The sequence below is a fragment of the Electrophorus electricus genome, chromosome 15 (genome assembly GCF_013358815.1).
Source record: "Electrophorus electricus isolate fEleEle1 chromosome 15, fEleEle1.pri, whole genome shotgun sequence".
NCBI classification, from domain to species: domain Eukaryota; kingdom Metazoa; phylum Chordata; class Actinopteri; order Gymnotiformes; family Gymnotidae; genus Electrophorus; species Electrophorus electricus.
Genome location: NC_049549.1, coordinates 13,723,064 through 13,739,424, shown reverse-complemented (window position 1 = coordinate 13,739,424; position 16,361 = coordinate 13,723,064). Strand labels below are relative to the sequence as shown.

The 16,361-nt window shown below is 51.4% G+C and overlaps 1 protein-coding gene across 3 annotated transcripts in view; it reads right to left on the bottom strand.

The window, feature by feature from the left end:
* Positions 1 to 68: 68 nt before the first annotated feature.
* Positions 69 to 16,361, bottom strand: part of bcas3 (BCAS3 microtubule associated cell migration factor) — a 163,175-nt gene continuing 146,882 nt past the window's right edge. For all 3 annotated transcript variants that reach the window (XM_035533992.1, XM_035533993.1, XM_035533994.1), the window contains 2 exons: positions 12,196 to 12,363; positions 69 to 1,688 (listed from right to left, as the gene is read on the bottom strand). In XM_035533992.1, coding sequence (XP_035389885.1) covers positions 1,540 to 1,688; positions 12,196 to 12,363 — 317 coding nt within the window. In that variant the 3' untranslated portion in view covers positions 69 to 1,539. The remainder of the gene's footprint in view (positions 1,689 to 12,195; positions 12,364 to 16,361) is intronic.

Genomic DNA, 16,361 nt, shown 5'->3' with positions numbered 1-16,361 from the left:
TATCGTGTCCAAGGTATTGACACTTAACTGCAAACCATTTCAAGTACACTGACACGAACCAATGTGCATTTGACAATTTCAACTGCATGGATTTATATTCAACAACAGGATAAACTGGGTGTTTTACAAAAGCGTATTACAGTCCATAAAAAGCATGTGCAGTGCATTCACAGGAAATACAGTCATGCCAGATTTGCCCCCTTGTAAATCATTCAGCGAGAGGCTCCCTGGTCGGACACGCCTCAGGCTGGCCACATGCACTACTCTGCCCAGGGCAGCCATGCTCACTTTCATGGAACTGCAGGCTGAGCTGAGATGATACAGCGCACTCCCCTAATGTCCCTGCAGCTCCACTCCACTTCCACTTCTGTGCAACATTGCCCGTCCAGTCCAGTCTAAGGAAACGCATCCCTTGTAAGCCATAAAGACGAAAGCATATATTAACAGTACGAGAGCATGTGCACACTGAGAAGGACAAATAAGGCCTGCTGTACCATCATCACCTCCTTCTAAACATATTCCTACAGGCAGGGAGCGCTGGCTAGACATCTCGGACCACTTAAGAGTCGCTCGGATAATGAGGGTTTGAGCCGAGAACTGGCCAGACAACATTCTCTCAACATTCACAAAGCATATCTTAAAACATGGAAATAATTCTAAAGCAATGTCCCTTCTCAAGTAAGTGATAAACCTTGTATTTACCACTAAGTTTAAAAGGGAAATGTAAGACACACACAAACACACACACGCACATGCACCCTTAATGGGTTAAAATCAGAATTAAATATACAAAGAAATATTGAGAGATATGTGTAACCATTAAGTATCATTAGAGCACAACTAAATATATGAGTCAATGGCAACAAATTTAAGCAAATTTAGGTTTAAAATTATTAACAGTAAATATCTATTAAAATAGATTCAAAATATTCTGTCCAGAAATGTCTTCAAAGGACTTTTTTTTTTTCATAAACAAGCATTGTAAATATACTCAATGTAAATGCAGTTATACATTGAAATGGAACATAATCCGGATTCTTTAACAACTTTGAAACTATGACTGTAATCAAATAAATCATACCGAGACACCTCAGCTTTGGTTGATGAATAAAAAAAAACACATACATGAAGCTACTGTATGATTGATAGACACACACACACACACACACATTTTGTGACATGCATCTAGCTGAGAAGGCAAAATAACATTCCAAACAGCCTTAAAGCAACATACATCACGTCTGCAGAAGCCTTCTCTCTGCATCATTCTCTTTCATTCATACTCTGCCTCACACAGACTGTATCACACTAAACGACATGTTTCTAATCAAAGTCCAAATCCAGAAACTTATTTAGTGAACACCTGCGTACAGGTGGTGTCTTAAATGCGACGGCCGATTCGAAAAGCTTTTCAATCTTCATCACTGGGCGGCTGGTTTGGTGGAAGGTAACATCAACGTTGCATACCACAGCGACGGTCCAGGCATAGCTGGAGAAAAGAGGTTAGTCCATAATGGGACAGGGTGGGAGGAGGACGTGTTAGGGGAAGCCCCCGGGGTAGAGGCTGAGGGGCTGTCCCTCGTTGGTGGGAAGAGGGGACCGGTAGCCTTCGAAGTTGCGCGGAATGCTGCCGCTGGCGGATCCGGAGCTGTTGCTGAGCGTCTCGATGCTGCCTTCCCTCTGCAGCTCTGCCGGAGGGACAGGGAGAAAGGACATGATGGCCTCATGCACAAACGTACACGGAAAGGCAACGGCAGCGATCGAATATAGCCATTCGAACACTAGAAGTACACCGAAAGTGTCAAATATGATTCATTAAAGCGGCTGAAAGACGCATCGTTGGCCTCTCAACTCTCTGGAGCTTAAAGTGGCAAGTGCACATTGCTGAATGAATGAATGAGTTTGTCATACTTATGTAGCCCGTACCAAACAGAGGTAAAAATTAAACGCGCTGGCTAGTCTGTGCGCTTGCGTGTGTGGAAAATGCATAGAAATTACATTCCTCTTGGAATTCTGAAACCTTTCAAAAGATCTGCAAAGTACAAACAATTCAGGTTTTTTTTCCATGTACATATGACTCTATTCTTGATATCATCATTTCAAAAAAGCCAAAGGTTTGGTATGTGTTAAGAGCCAAAACGTTTAAATGAACTTGCTTAAATGAACTTGTAACAGGCCATTACAAACTACACGCTCCCTCAGGAAGATGACTACGATATTTGTTTGGGGTGATGTGCAGTTAAAACACACTGGTCATAATACTTGAATGCTATAGCTACATGTTAGAGACGATTTAGTGTTACATTATATAAATATTACACAGGTAGTGAAAGTAAATAATAATAATACATTTATATAGTGCTTTTTAAAATATATTAATAACCTAGTAAGGATTTCCATAATTTAATTAAACATTTATTTATTTCTGTAATTGTGTTTATATTTATATGTATGGATATATGTCAAAAACTGTAATAACAAGGATTACATATGCACATGGATTTTATCACACACACACACACACACACACACACACACACACACACACACACACACACACACACATATATATATATATATATATATATATATATATATATATATATATATATATATATATATATATATATATATATATAAACTGCCTTTTAATGCTCTGTTAAGGGAGAGGGACACATGTTTTTCTACAGTGTAGTATTTTATTACTACAGCATCCTACTCGTAGATACATATACACACAACTTGTTTTACAAGATTGCTGACTCACCAATATATCTGGAGGACGGGCTGATTTGATTGGAACATGGCCGTGCTAATCAAGCTCCTCGGAAGTGGATGAAGAGGCCGGCTGTGGCCCGAAGGGAGCACAGCGGGGCTGGGCACTGAGCGGCCCCCTGCCCCTCCCGCCCGTGGGTCGGAGAGGAGGGGTGCGTGTTTGCTTTGGTGGGAGCAAGCAGTGCACATACCCCCATGACAGGTGATCGTAAATCCTGCAGTGCAGCGCGCTAGCAAGGTGGTGCGCTGCCTCTGCTCTTGGTTCCTGCCAGACGGCCCCATTTCCCACCGCCCGCGCTCCAACCCCTCGGGTCCAGCTCCGGCTCCGCGGCAGCCCCGCGGTCTGAGACTAATCAGACTTCAAAGGCCACAGCAGGTCAGGGTCCACTCCCGGCCTGGGCGGCGTGGAACGCCGGGCTAGCGTGCCGGACGTGTGAGCGCGGGCGCCGGAGATGATAAGTTTCCAGTGGAACCAGAGCTCCTGGCTCTAGCGCTAAGTAAATAATGCCGTCACACAGATGCCCCCGCGCGCGCGCTCGCTTATGTCTGAGGCACGGGGGGCTGCCGAGGCCACAGCATCGCCACTTTACACGCAACAGGCCTCCACCCCATTCCAACACCCCTCCCACGCTCCCTCCCCACACTACCATTCACTTCCCCCATACCACACAACACATGTATTCTGCCCAAGCTGAACTGAGTAACCTGAGCTGGTAAAAGCTACTGTTTCATACTGTTTCATACAGCCTCGCTCAAACATATGACACATAGATGCACTTTCCAGACCATATTGCCACCGCACTGCTATTACGATAACACAGTTGCCAAGGCTAATCTGCACAACTCCTGGTGCCCCATTCTAACAGCAGTCCATTGTAGTTTCCGGGAGAGCCAGAGACTAGAGGCAGGATTCTGTCTCGGCGGAGCCACTGCAACAGGAGAGCCAGTGTAATAGTGAAACCCGAGCTGCAAACCAGGCTCCTGGAGTGGAGGAGTCATTTCTAAAGACAGCAGGACAGGTCGCGGGTTTTAAGATGGTGCTGTGACCCTGAACAACATCTGTCCATGCCTAGTGGGACTTGGTGCTGCAGTGGAAGACTGTGCACAGAGGCAGGACTTCTGTTACTTCAGTTCAAGCACTTTCCCAGTCCACTCCGCACAGCGCGCGAGACCCGTAAAACAAAAGCTGGGCATATAATTTATTTTCACTACAGAAACGTCTGATCTTAGGAAAGACACCTTTTCATGGGGAGCAAATTACTGAAGCATATAATATATATGCACTGACCATGTTTATGGAGAAACACACATTAAATTCCATCAAAAGTAATCTAAGTACCAAGCACTTGAACATTCGCTCGCAGATGACCAGTGCAAAAATATAATGTCCAGCATGTCTCAAGTTGCCCTTCAGATACACCTCGTTATGAAAAGGCTGCTATATGTTTTGTAAGGCATCTGCTTTACAGTACCACACTGCAACAGGACACAGGTGCAAAAATTCCAACGGTTGGAGAGTTCTGACATGTGCTGAACGCCACAGGTCACACAGAAGCAAAGGAAAGGTGACAGGCCGAGGTGGAGAGGCCGCACGCAGGCCCTGTTTTCCCAGCATCCACCTCCACCCCCACTCCTGATTCAGAAAACACATCGCTACAGCTGGGGGCCTGCGGTTGCCAAGACAGATTGAGTTGCGCATTAGGGAGAAACGAAACTGGGATCAAAGTAAACAAAGAGCCCTTAATCAGGCTGCTGGATATGAGCAAATGGCGGTGAGGGAGTCTGTCTAATTTATGCCCTCACTATCAAAGAAAGAGGGGGGGGGGATAGAGAGGGAGTGAGCGAAAGAGGTGGAGAGGCAGATGAAGGCCATAACCCACACCAATACTATACTTATCCCATCTGATTGTTTCGTTGTTGTTGTTTGTACTTTAATCTCAGCTCGGCTGCAGCTGGCCCTGGTTATTACTCTCACGTCACGTTGTCTGCCAGGCCAACGCCACCGGGGCCCAAAGGAGATGGGCACAAACACATGCCTCAGCGCTGTTGCCCAGCGCTGCACTACTCCACTGTCCATACCTGCCCCTTTACTCCCCCAAACACACACACACACACACACACACACACACACACACACACACACACACACACACACACACACACACACACACACACAGAGCTGGCTTCAGTATGTGTGTGTGTGTGGATCCGGTTTTCAAGCTTGTCGTCGGCAGAAGAGGTGCTTGGAAGGGCAAGCTAAGGGCCGCGCCAACTAGTCGGCCTGCCACACTCAGGCACCACGGGTGAGGAGGCCGTGGCGGAGGTGATTCTCCGCGTTTCAGGCTCGTTAAAGCGCGCTTTGCGAGGCAGGCAGGTAAAGGTGGCGGGACACTCACTGCGCCTGCCATGGGCCGCTTCCAATTACCCCTAATGAAAACCTAACAGAACCTGCCTTGCTCTTAATGCTCTCCAGCCTGCCGCTCACAAAGCTGCCAAGGGCGCATTTCTCATTTCCCGGTCAGACGCAGTGGCGCGCTGGCTGGCGGGGAGCTAGAGCAGGAGCCACAGGGTGGTGCAAGGTGGTGTAGGGTGGTGCAGGGTGGCTCAGGGCACCGGGCCTCGCTACACATGCACGACGCGAGGAGGAGCTGCCGTCTACACGTGCACCCGACTGCTGGCACCTTTGCCTCTTGGGTGTGGGGAGACGGAGGCAAAAACCTGCGCCGCAACGGTGACGAGAGATACGTGCACACGGACAACGCACTGCACAGACGTGCACGCGAGCACACAGAGCCGCGACAGACCACGGCGCAGAGAGAATCTGGGCCGCAGCGGTGTTGTAATTGCCTGGCACTACCTGCACAGCCTGCCAAAGTGCATTCACGAACCTGAGAGTACCCTTGTGTCATTTCCAAACTGAGCCAAGCTGTACCAAAGCATTATCACACAGGTGAGAACAGCCCTCATTACAAATACTCTCTGCATGTTTTCTCTCTCTCTCTCTCTCGGACTTCAACAGCATTAGCTAGTTATGAGGTAGATAAGGGATGAGGGGAAAAAACCCACATGACAAGACACTTGCCTTTTATCAAGATTAAAGTCGGGGTTTGCTATTCTTATCACAACATGAAGTTCTCGCTTACATGGACCGATTCGAGCTACTTAAATCTTTATGATTTGGGAATATACTTACGTGAACAGTGCACAAACAACATGATAAAATGACCCTCTGAGGATGAGTTATGTAAAATATAAACCAAAGGATAAGAAACCAGACGCCAAATGAAACTTTTGCTGCTGTTTCTGTACACGTGGAATGCCACGCCAAATGACTGACACCACCAACATACATGCTCAACACTTCAACTAGTCAAAACAGCATTTGTACGATCTACTGAAAGGCTGTTTCTAGCTGCCGGTGTAACTGACCCCTAAAGGCGGGAGTCTCAGATTCAGGTGGATGAGACTTAAGGTTCGCGCCCTTTACAGTTACAATTTACAAAGTCTCTCGTGTTAAGTTGTGTTTTGGTTCAAGCAGCTGATGTGACCGCCAACCACGGTCCATGTGCTCTCTACGCCCTCCGGTCCAGACCCGGCCCCCATGGGGAGGTGCAGAGGAGGGGCAGGGCTTCGACCGAGGGCGGGGGCTCCTCATGTTCCCTGTACAAGGAAGAACTTACAAGAGCAGTGAAAGGGGTGGAACGGGATGGCTGGGAGCGACCAATGGCGGCCCGGAAAGCTCCGTGCGTGGGGCCGTTAATGGAGGGTGGGTTCCGGTGGCTCACTCTCCCTCGCACCACCTTCTCCCGCCTGGTTTGCTTTGCTAGAAAGCATCAGCAGGAGCGTGGGCGCCATTCCCGTCCCTGCGTGGCGGAACGTGGGTCGGCCGTCGGCAGCCGAGCTGCTCCCACACCCTCCATTAAATCCCTCATCATTAATTCAGATGATATTTTTTATTAATACATGTGCTTGTGCGAAGACGTGCATGCGGGCTCGCGTCTAAGACTGGCAAGCTCGTGCGTGTGCCTGGGTTCAGGTGAAGAGCAGCTCAGGTCACGGGATTTATCAGTGATTTATAGTTCGTCTGGCGCAGGTCACGTGAGCGCGGGCCTCTGGCCTGCGACATGTCTCTGCCGGTGTCAGAGCTCACTCCTGCACAGGGTCAGGCCACCTCCTGCTTTCAGTGCGTTTTATCAGCAAGCAGGGCCTGCTGCCTTGATTTCACATGCGTTCTTGTACACTCACTCTCTCTCTCATTCTCTCTCTCTCTCTCTCTCTCCCGCTCTGCCTCTGAAATCCCATTTTCTGCTTGTCGTTCCCTTGAGCAAGCTGTTAAGTGCAGCTTCCAAAAAGCCCATAAAAAGCATCTTTGCTGCAGGTTGGTTTCCCCCCCATTCCTCTCCTCCTCTCGCTCCCTCCATTCCTCTCCTCCTCTCGCTCCCTCCATTCCTCTCCTCCTCTCGCTCCCTCCATTCCTCTCCTCCTCTCGCTCCCTCCATTGCTCTCCTCCTCTCGCTCCCTCCATTCCTCTCCTCCTCTCGCTGCCTCTCCTCCTCTCCCTTCCCCCTCACTTGTCTTCTCCCTTCTCCTGCCTCTTTTGTGGCCGTGGTGAAGAGCGAGCTGGCAGGTCAGGGCTGGGAGGCGAGGCGGGGATAAACGAGGCAGCGTGTCGTTGAAGGGCAGGAGGGGCAGAAGGGTGCTAAGAGGCCACGGCTGCTCCGAGCCCCGTTGCATGCACTCCTCTCAAACACCAGGCTGGCCTGAAGGGAACCACCCTGGAACGCACGGCGGGTGGGAACAGCGAGGATGCTCTTCTTTTTCCCCTCTTCACTCCCTCCGCCTCTGCTCATCTCCAGCACCACTTCCTTCTCCCCTTGTGACTTGCTCTCTTCCTGTTTTCACCTCCTGAGGCCTCATTTCAGAGCAGGAGAGAAAAAAAGGCCCTGTGGGGTGGGGCGGGTGGGCGGATGTCATGTGACAAAATGATCGACCAATCCGGAGTCAGGTCCGGGGGACGGCAGCACGTGCTCTTCTACTGCCAGGCCAGGTTCTGCTGCCCCTGCTGCCATCAGAGCACCACACAAGTGCCTTTAATGCCAGTGTCAGATGGTGGAGAGGAGCTGTGGGTTCTGGGTGGCGTAGGGAGCTCTAACGCACTGGGCCTCACGGTAACCCACTCAGCCACCGCTCTGACCCAACAGCTGCCGAACCTCGGTGGTGAAGCACCGACGCCAGACAGGGCCGACGGCCTGGCCTCCCCACACCTATCTGGGGCTAAAGCAAGACCTCAGTGCCCATCCTTCCAGAATGCGCCGCACCAGAAAGGACGCGACTCTGCCGCTCCGGACGAGGGCCCGGGCCCTCCGGCTCCCGCGGGCGTAAACTAAGGGCTCGCCGGGTTTACCGCGCCCTCTCCGCGGTTCCAGCAGCGGGCAGAACAGAGCCAGCTTACAGCTGGGTTTGTTTGTGTAATTTATCACGTGCGTTGTGCAAGCAGGCGCTGGATGATTGATCAACGGCGCGCTAATTCCTGGCGTGGCGGGAGCACGGCCAGGCTGCTGTGCTCTCTGCTGTGCGCTGTTGCTCCAGAGATGGCTATCTCTCACTGGGAAAACGAGCCGTGACTTCAAGGCAGCAGCGGCCCGCTCGGATAATAGCCCTCCGTTGCACAGATGAATATGCGCAACTCGGTCCAATTCAAACAGCCAGTATTACCTTCATCGTCGGCGAGCAGCAAACAATGGGGGTTTTCACAAAGCCAGGCTGGGGAACTGCCCCGTTACATATCTGAAGAGCCCATGTGGCTGTTAGGAGCAGATAATGAGCTGCACTCGGGTTAAGCAGAACATTCACTTCGCATTTGTAATAAACTCCTTCTTTTATCTCTTTTAATACATATCCAACCTTGCGAATGAGTCACGGCGAGATTCGGTGTAAGATCTAATCTCTGCTCTTCTGAAGATGACTCATGGCTTAAGAACTACCACACACAAGCTGTTGGCTGTCCAAGTTCATTACCACACAGCTGACCAGGGCTTTGAAGTAGGACTGTTAGCACAGATAAAGACACGTGTGTGCCTTTGCTTTTCTGGAGACAAGTATTCACGCACAGGGGCTTTAATCCTGCTTCTCTGGTGTGTCAGTGGGCAGACCCGTTGCAGTGCTGTGCACACGTAGCTGACGGACACTGTTCTTAAAGCCACAGCACTTCCAGACAGCTCAATACAACAACCTCGGACACTGACAGCAAGGAAAGCCTCACTCTTCATCAGTTGATAAAATCATCAAGTGTGTGTGTGTGTGTGAGTGTGTGTGAGAGTGTGTGCATGTGTGAGTGTGTGTGTGTGTGTGTGTTTATCTATATCTATATATATATATATATATATATATATATATATATATATATATATATATATATAAAAACAGTGGAATATCTCTTGATAATATCAGGGGTGGATCTCATCCAAAGCTTATATAATGGCTTCTCCAGTGCACCTAGCAAATCCTCCATGTCTAGCTTCAATAACAAACCTCTGGTTGAGTAATTAACTCAATCATAAAGCCATTTTGAACAGAACCTGACATTTTTATAAATAATTCTGACATTGTGACTGGATAGTGTATGTAGGCTAGGCCATTGAGCGATGGACATCTTGATGATTGCAGAGGGGTTGGAAAACAAACACCCTGGCCTGGTAAGGCTAGCAGCCACTGGGAAAATCAGGGAGAACACACAGAGCTTTGGCACTGGAGTGTGTCTGGCTTTGTCAGAGATGCTGACAGGCAAGTGTGTAACTGGGTGAGTGCGCCCTTCTCGATTCCGCGACAAAGCATCTAATCACCACGAGCGAGTTCAGTTGGTCACAGACCAGTCGTGCCAGTGGTGGTCGCAGTGTGTGTGTGTGCGTGTGCGTTTGGGAAAAGCATGTGTTTTTCCATTACCCTCTAAGCATGACTGTTTGAGAGTCTGCCTAAGTGTGTGTATGCATGTGTGACCGACTCTGTGTGTATTTGTGTTAGTGGGTGGGTGTTTGTGTTCATCTGTGTGTCTCCATGCGTGTCTGCTTGAGAGACTTTAAATGTGTGTGTGTGGGTGTGTGTGCGTGTTTGTCTGAGAGTAGTGTGGAACTGCCCTAAAGGCTGACTGAATGCTCAGGGATGTTGTGGGAGAGGGAGTGGTACTTAAGGGCTGTCTTTAACATCCTCTTCACAAAGCAGCCACTGCTGCATGGCCTGCCGCGCCAGTGGGGTCTCTCCGTCAAGTGCATGAAAAGCCATCAACAGATGGACACACACACACACACACACACACACACACACACACACACACACACACACACACACACACACACACACACACACACACACACACACACACACACACGCACGCACGGAGCATTCATCTCCTCTGTAAATTATGACCGCTCCGTACAGGTTATCACAGCCTCCAGTCTATGTCCGAGGCTGTGTGAAATGCATGGGAGAGCATGCCAGCTCTGGGATCGGGACTCACAGGACCATGCTCGTTATCAGCAGGGCTGGCAGTGTAGTGTGGGAGTTATCAGGCTGGCAGTGAGGTGGATTAAAGTCTAGGCTCGTGCGTGGCTTCAGTGCAGTGGGAGTAAGGGATAAATGGTTATAAATGACAGAGCCATAACTCTTGGGTGGGGCTTTAGTGAAACTGGCTATGGTGGGTGGGGGGCTTATGGTAGTGAGACCCCCCCCCCCCCCCCCCCGTCTCGTCCTCTTCCCCTACTCAAATGGAATTTGAGTTGGGTCAGCACCACTATTCAAAATGCAGTTTGAAACACCATGTTGCTGGAGGAAATTTTGGGATGACTGCATTTCAGGAGTCTGTGGCCCACAAAAGGTCCCTGTCACCTGCTTCTAATCACCAGGGCCGAAGGCAGCGGGGGGTGGGGGGGGTGGTCTTCCTCCCACCCCCACCTCCGTCACGGGGGTGCAGGGTGGAGGTAGAGGTGGAGAACGGAGAACACGGGAGCCATTAAGAGGCGAACCATCTGCTTCTGCTCCTCAGAGCGACTGTGAGGGCCACCAGGGTGCCAAATCAGCCAGCACCAGCGTGCACGTTCACCGCCGTGGCGGGCCGACCGTCCCCGAAATAAGGGGATGACGGCCCGTTCTGGAGAGAGGACGTCAGCGAGCGGGAGCGGCACGGCAGGCCCCGGCATGCGTGATTAGATTTCTCTGCTGGCTGGTTTTCTGCTGCAGCCATGGCGTCTGGCTAAGGCGGAGAATCCTGGCTGATACAAATGAGTGCTATCTCCTCGGAGGCTCCAGAAGCATGTCCCCTGCCGCCGGGCGGCCCATTCCGTGCCCCCTGCGCTCGCCGCCGCAGGAAAGGGTTAACCGCGCGTCCGCCCACCTCGCTGGAAGGCCGAAAGCTGAGTGTAATGTGATCAGTAATGAATTTTGTGTTACATTAGGCTGTATAAATGGACGGACAAGCGCAGACTACAAGTGTCCGGGAGTCGGGCTTAATCTAATGATGCAAAAATAGAGACAGAACCAATTACGGGGAGGGCCAAGGCAGCTCTGCAGCAGGGACTGCAAATGAATAGGTACAAATCAAATTAGTGCCTAATAGACGCGCTGCTAGAGAGGGCCAGTCGATGCTAAACGCATTAGGGCCTTGTGACCTCGCCTCTGCGCCGTCCGGGACCTAGTCTCCGTCTTCCCTCCCAAATCAAAGGGACTCTTGTTCGGCGAGGGGGGCTGCCAGGAGCAGTAGCAGCGGGCGAACGAAGAACGGCAGCTTCCTAAACGAGTTAAACATTTGGATTGCCCAGAGTGGCAATTTCCCCCTCCTCTTGCTCCGTCTCTCTCAGCGTGGACGACCTAATTCATTATTAGAAAACCTTTGAAATGTGCCGTTTCCAAGCTGATCTGGGCAAGAAATCAGCGTAATACGCCAGGACCCTGTCTCTTAAAGGAGCTTGGCTATTTTTCTAACTTAGAGGGGCAGGGGGACGGCGAGGCCGACAGACCGATTGCGCTCAGCGAGTAAATGAAGCAAGATGGGGTTTGACTTTTTATCTGCCAGCACAAGTCCAGCTCCTTGTGCAGCTGCAAGGGTGAGGTTTGGGGGAATGAGGCGATCGGGGCGAACTGAGATGCCACAGGAGGGCAGGGCTTTAAACAAGGGCAATTAACCAGGCTGGGAGCTCTGCCCTCGGACTGGAGGAGTCACACTGTTTACAACACGCAGACTCATTAGACCCTCTCCAGAGTACCCATGAAGCTCCGGGCAGGAGGCTAGATGTGAAGCGCAATCCACATTTCCTGTGAAGGGCTGCTAACAGAGTGCTGGACGTACTGTACGGGAATACCACTGTTGCCGTGGTGATGGGATCTTATAAGGCGTGCGTACTAAGAGCGTGGCTTGCGTGTACCGCTCACCTGTCCCGGATCCTACGATGTCCCTGCTGGGCGACTCGGACATGGCTTCGGCCAGCCGCTCCCGTAGGCCCTCGTCTGTGGCGTCCACCGAGGACATGTGACGCAGGCCGAAGCTCTCGGGCCAGCTGCCACACACCTCCAGCAGGGTCACGCTATGGTCGAAAGTGCCTGCCAGGGAGAGAGAGAGAAATGGTTAGAGACAGCAGTTGGTGGCACCGAGCGAATAAGCGTGACGCACTCTGAGGCACCGTGTTTGAAGAAGTGTGAGGAAATGCATTAGCAAGGTGTGCTAATCACCCCAGCACTCAGCATGAGCAAACTTCATGCTCACGCCACACAGGTGTGAGCAGAGGCCAGCCGAAACAGCAAATGAAAAAGTTCTGCATTTAATCTAGCGTGACCACAGCCACTCGGTCACGGACAGCAGAGGGGAGATGACTCTGACCCCTACAAAACACCACCGCAAGACCACCGCTTTTAAAGCTGACGACAGGAAAACACAGCCCTGTTCATTCTGCCTAGACGTGAAAGGTCTGAGGGCAGCACGGTGTTGCAGTTTTTAAGGAGTGTGAGGCGGCGGTGTTTCTGGGGAAGGTCTGCCCACACAGATGCGGGGCACGGTGAAATACGCCTGGGTTATCAGAGGCCTGGACCGAGTCCTCAGAGAATGCCCCTTTCATCTCTGTGCCAGTGGCTATCTGTGGTCCGGCAGCATCGCCCTGCGCAGTCTCAGCCACACTCGGGGGCTTCTGACAGGCGCTAATGCACAGGCGAGAGACGGGCCCGGGGTGAGAGAGAGGGGGTCCGGGGTGAGAGAGAGCAACGCTTGCGGACGCCTGCCGCTATCTGCTGTAAAACGCCACTCCAACCAAGCTCACAAACAGCAGATAATTTCATGCCACTTCATAAAAGTCTGTTTGTCCCACATCTGACGGTGAATGATTTCCAAAGGAGTGACCCCCCCCACCGAGCCATCAAAGCAACGGCCCTGACACTGTAGGATGAGTCACGGTACAGGGCCGTGACCCCACCGATAGCTCTGCATGATATTAGGGCGTTTACACTTAAAACTCATGGATCTTGAGCAGTTGTCAGCAGACTGAGGCATGGAGCTCTCAGGAAGCAGACCTATGAACACTACTTGTGTGCGCATGAGGTGGAAAGTACATGTTGATGTATATGAACATTAGTGTGGGATTAAGTGGGATTTAATGGGCGGGTGTGGGTGTGTTTGTTTACACAACACAGCTGACAGTTGCGCAGGCATGGACAGATGACGAGGCACGCAGCCCCAGCTTGGCCAGGCTTCCCCGCGCCCCTGACGACCAGTTCCTTCAGAAAGCTCATTAGCTGCTTTGACATGGAGCTTCAAAGCCACAGCTAAAATTATAGTTTGCTTTGGAGTGTTCTGTAGTAGTGTAGGTCAAAGTAGCGGGTGGAGCAGCGCAGGGCACGCCCCCCCCACCCCCCCCCACCCCCCCCCCACCACCAAAACCCCTGGCGGCAGTGGGGCAAATCGGCGTCGGAGTGACACCAGCAGGGGGATGAGGGGGTCAGGAGTTCAGCACCCCCGTCGGGGGAGATCTCTTCATCGGAGCGCCTGACAGCCCGGCCTCGGCCTGCATTCCTCTTTCTTCACACCCCTGAGCTACAGACCAAGCCCAATTAAATAATAAATGCCCACTGCGGGGTCAGGGTGGCAACTGTGGGAGACGGGGGGAGAGATGCCCCGCGTCCCAAAGCCGCCCTGCCCTCCTTGGCCCCCCCCGCCAAAAAAGTTGCGCCGACTTTTCATGCAGAGCTCTCGACTCGACTAGATATGTGGACACGCTTCAGGGGAAGAAGAACAGCAGAGAACAGCAGCACAAAAAAAGAAAAAAGAACCCAAAAAAAAAAGGTTTTCCGTGTTTTTCATCACGGGTAAAATCCGCGTGGATTAGGCAACTCCTGGCTGCTTGCGGACTGCTTATGTTGCCTCTCCTTCAATTTAGTGTTCACCTTTATGAGCCGCGCTCTCCGCGCTCGCGGGATGCCAGGAGGCGGACATTACCCGGTCTCCGGGATACCGCGACCCGCCGCACGAGCACAAACAGCCAAATGAGCGCGCTCACGCGGGGTCGGATTCGTTCGATTAGGTTTTATAAAGGGGTCGTAAGCGAGTTCAGGCTAATGCGTGTTTACGACTGGGAAAGCACATTCGGGGTCTGATAACGGCGGACGCGCCGGCCTGAAAACAACTGGCCTGCTGTTGGAAAGCTCACAGAGTGTAAATCAGGAAGTGTCAGGGGCCGAGGGGAGAAGAGCAGGAGACATGTGCTCGCGCTGATCCGTTTGGGTGAGCTCCATCAAGCTACACATACTAATGTCAGAAGAGAAGTCTCCCACGTCTATAAACCAGAGGCTGCGTTAAGCCATCGGTTGAGAGTGCGCGTTTGCTGGGAAGGAGGAAGCCTGCAGGCGGCTGGACGGGGGCATGGCGGAGGGGGAGCGTGCCGGGTGACGAGCCCCGGCTTGGCGGGGAGGGGCTGGGAATTATCGGCTGGCAGCGGCCTGGCTGGAGCGAGTGTCCTCTTTGAAGCATCTATGTCAGCGAAGAGGCCGGATAAGGCTGGGAACGCTGGCTGGCTTTGTTTCCATGCCCTTCAACTTCCAAGACTGTCATCTGCTTGTGAAGCCACTAACAGAAGAGCTCCCTCTAAAGTGCTGCCAGCACGCACGCACACACGCACGCACACGCGCACACACGCACGCACACGCGCACACACACACACACACACACACACACACACACACACACACCAGCCACTCCTGCGAACCCAGACTGACAGCGCCGCAGACAAGCGTATTGCAGCAGCAGCACAGACCAGAAGGCTGCCAGAAGTGTGCAGCGGCAACTTGTGAGTGTAAATGTAGATGTAAGCCCGGAGGATTAACAGTGTGCTGCACGGCTCAGAGGAGCCTTCGGTCCGAGCCCACCCTCCCTGCAGTTACATTACACCCTGCCTTTGAAATCATTTACTCCTTGCTTGCTTCTTCCGGCCTCCTGAGCTTGGCGAGTGAGAGTAATCCCATCAATACCCTCACTGGGCTTTCACTCACACACACTCGCACACAATGGATTCCCACTCACTCACTCATTTATTCATTCACTCACTCACACACCCTAAAAGCCTGTTCTGCAACTTCAGAAACACCCCCCCCCCAAAAAAAAAGCATGTCATCTAGCAATTAGACTTCAACCTTTAATAGCGCAGAAAATACTCTGGCTGTTGAGAGGTGTGCACGGCGCTTTGAGCGCCCCGGGATAGCCTGGTCCCGTGCAGAGCTGCCGGAACACCCCCCCACACACACCCCCCCCCCCGCTGGGGCAGGAACCCTGCCACTTCAGGTGACAGAGACGTGCCGTTCTGTAGCAAAAAGGCGTGCAGATAAAGAGAGGAACCATCCTAGTCTCACATCGTCCTGTCTCAGCGCATAAACACTCAAGATGTCTCGTGGATTAAGCAAGTCCTGGGATTTTTCATTCACAGACTGCAAGTCTACATTCCTCTGGCTAGCTACAGAGGACCTCAAACCTCTCCAAACATCTGAGAGACAGAGAGAGAGAAAGAGAGAGAGCGCGCGAGAGAGAAAACACAGGCATGACTCACCGTGAGTGGTGGAAGAGATAGGAAATCAACTTGCTAACATCTAAGACAACAGAGGACGGGTGTGAACGCCAGGGCTCTGAGATACACTGTTAGATAATCAATATTAGTGCTTTAATTCTGTAAGGGAGGAAGATAGTGGGACAGAGAGATGTTGACAGCCTTTGTGAGCAAGACCGAACCAGGTGACAAATATGTATACAACAGCTAGCTCTTGTCAGAAAGAAAATTCAATCAGTAGTCTGTGTAAGTAGACAGCCCTTATCTAGCTATGAATGACAAATGTCAATATAAAGGCTGTGTTGTGTTTATGAGCTGTAACTGAGTGATGATAAGTAATTATACGCATTTATGCCCTCTAAAGAAGCATGCACTGATATTAGCAGTGAGTTGGCCCAGGCTCAGTAGAAATTTGTTAAAAGTGCTGTCACTCTACAAAAACCTATGCAGCGATCTGCATTTCCCAATAGTTACGAAATAAAGTCATGAAAGATCAAAGTATCTCCTAGTTGAACACTG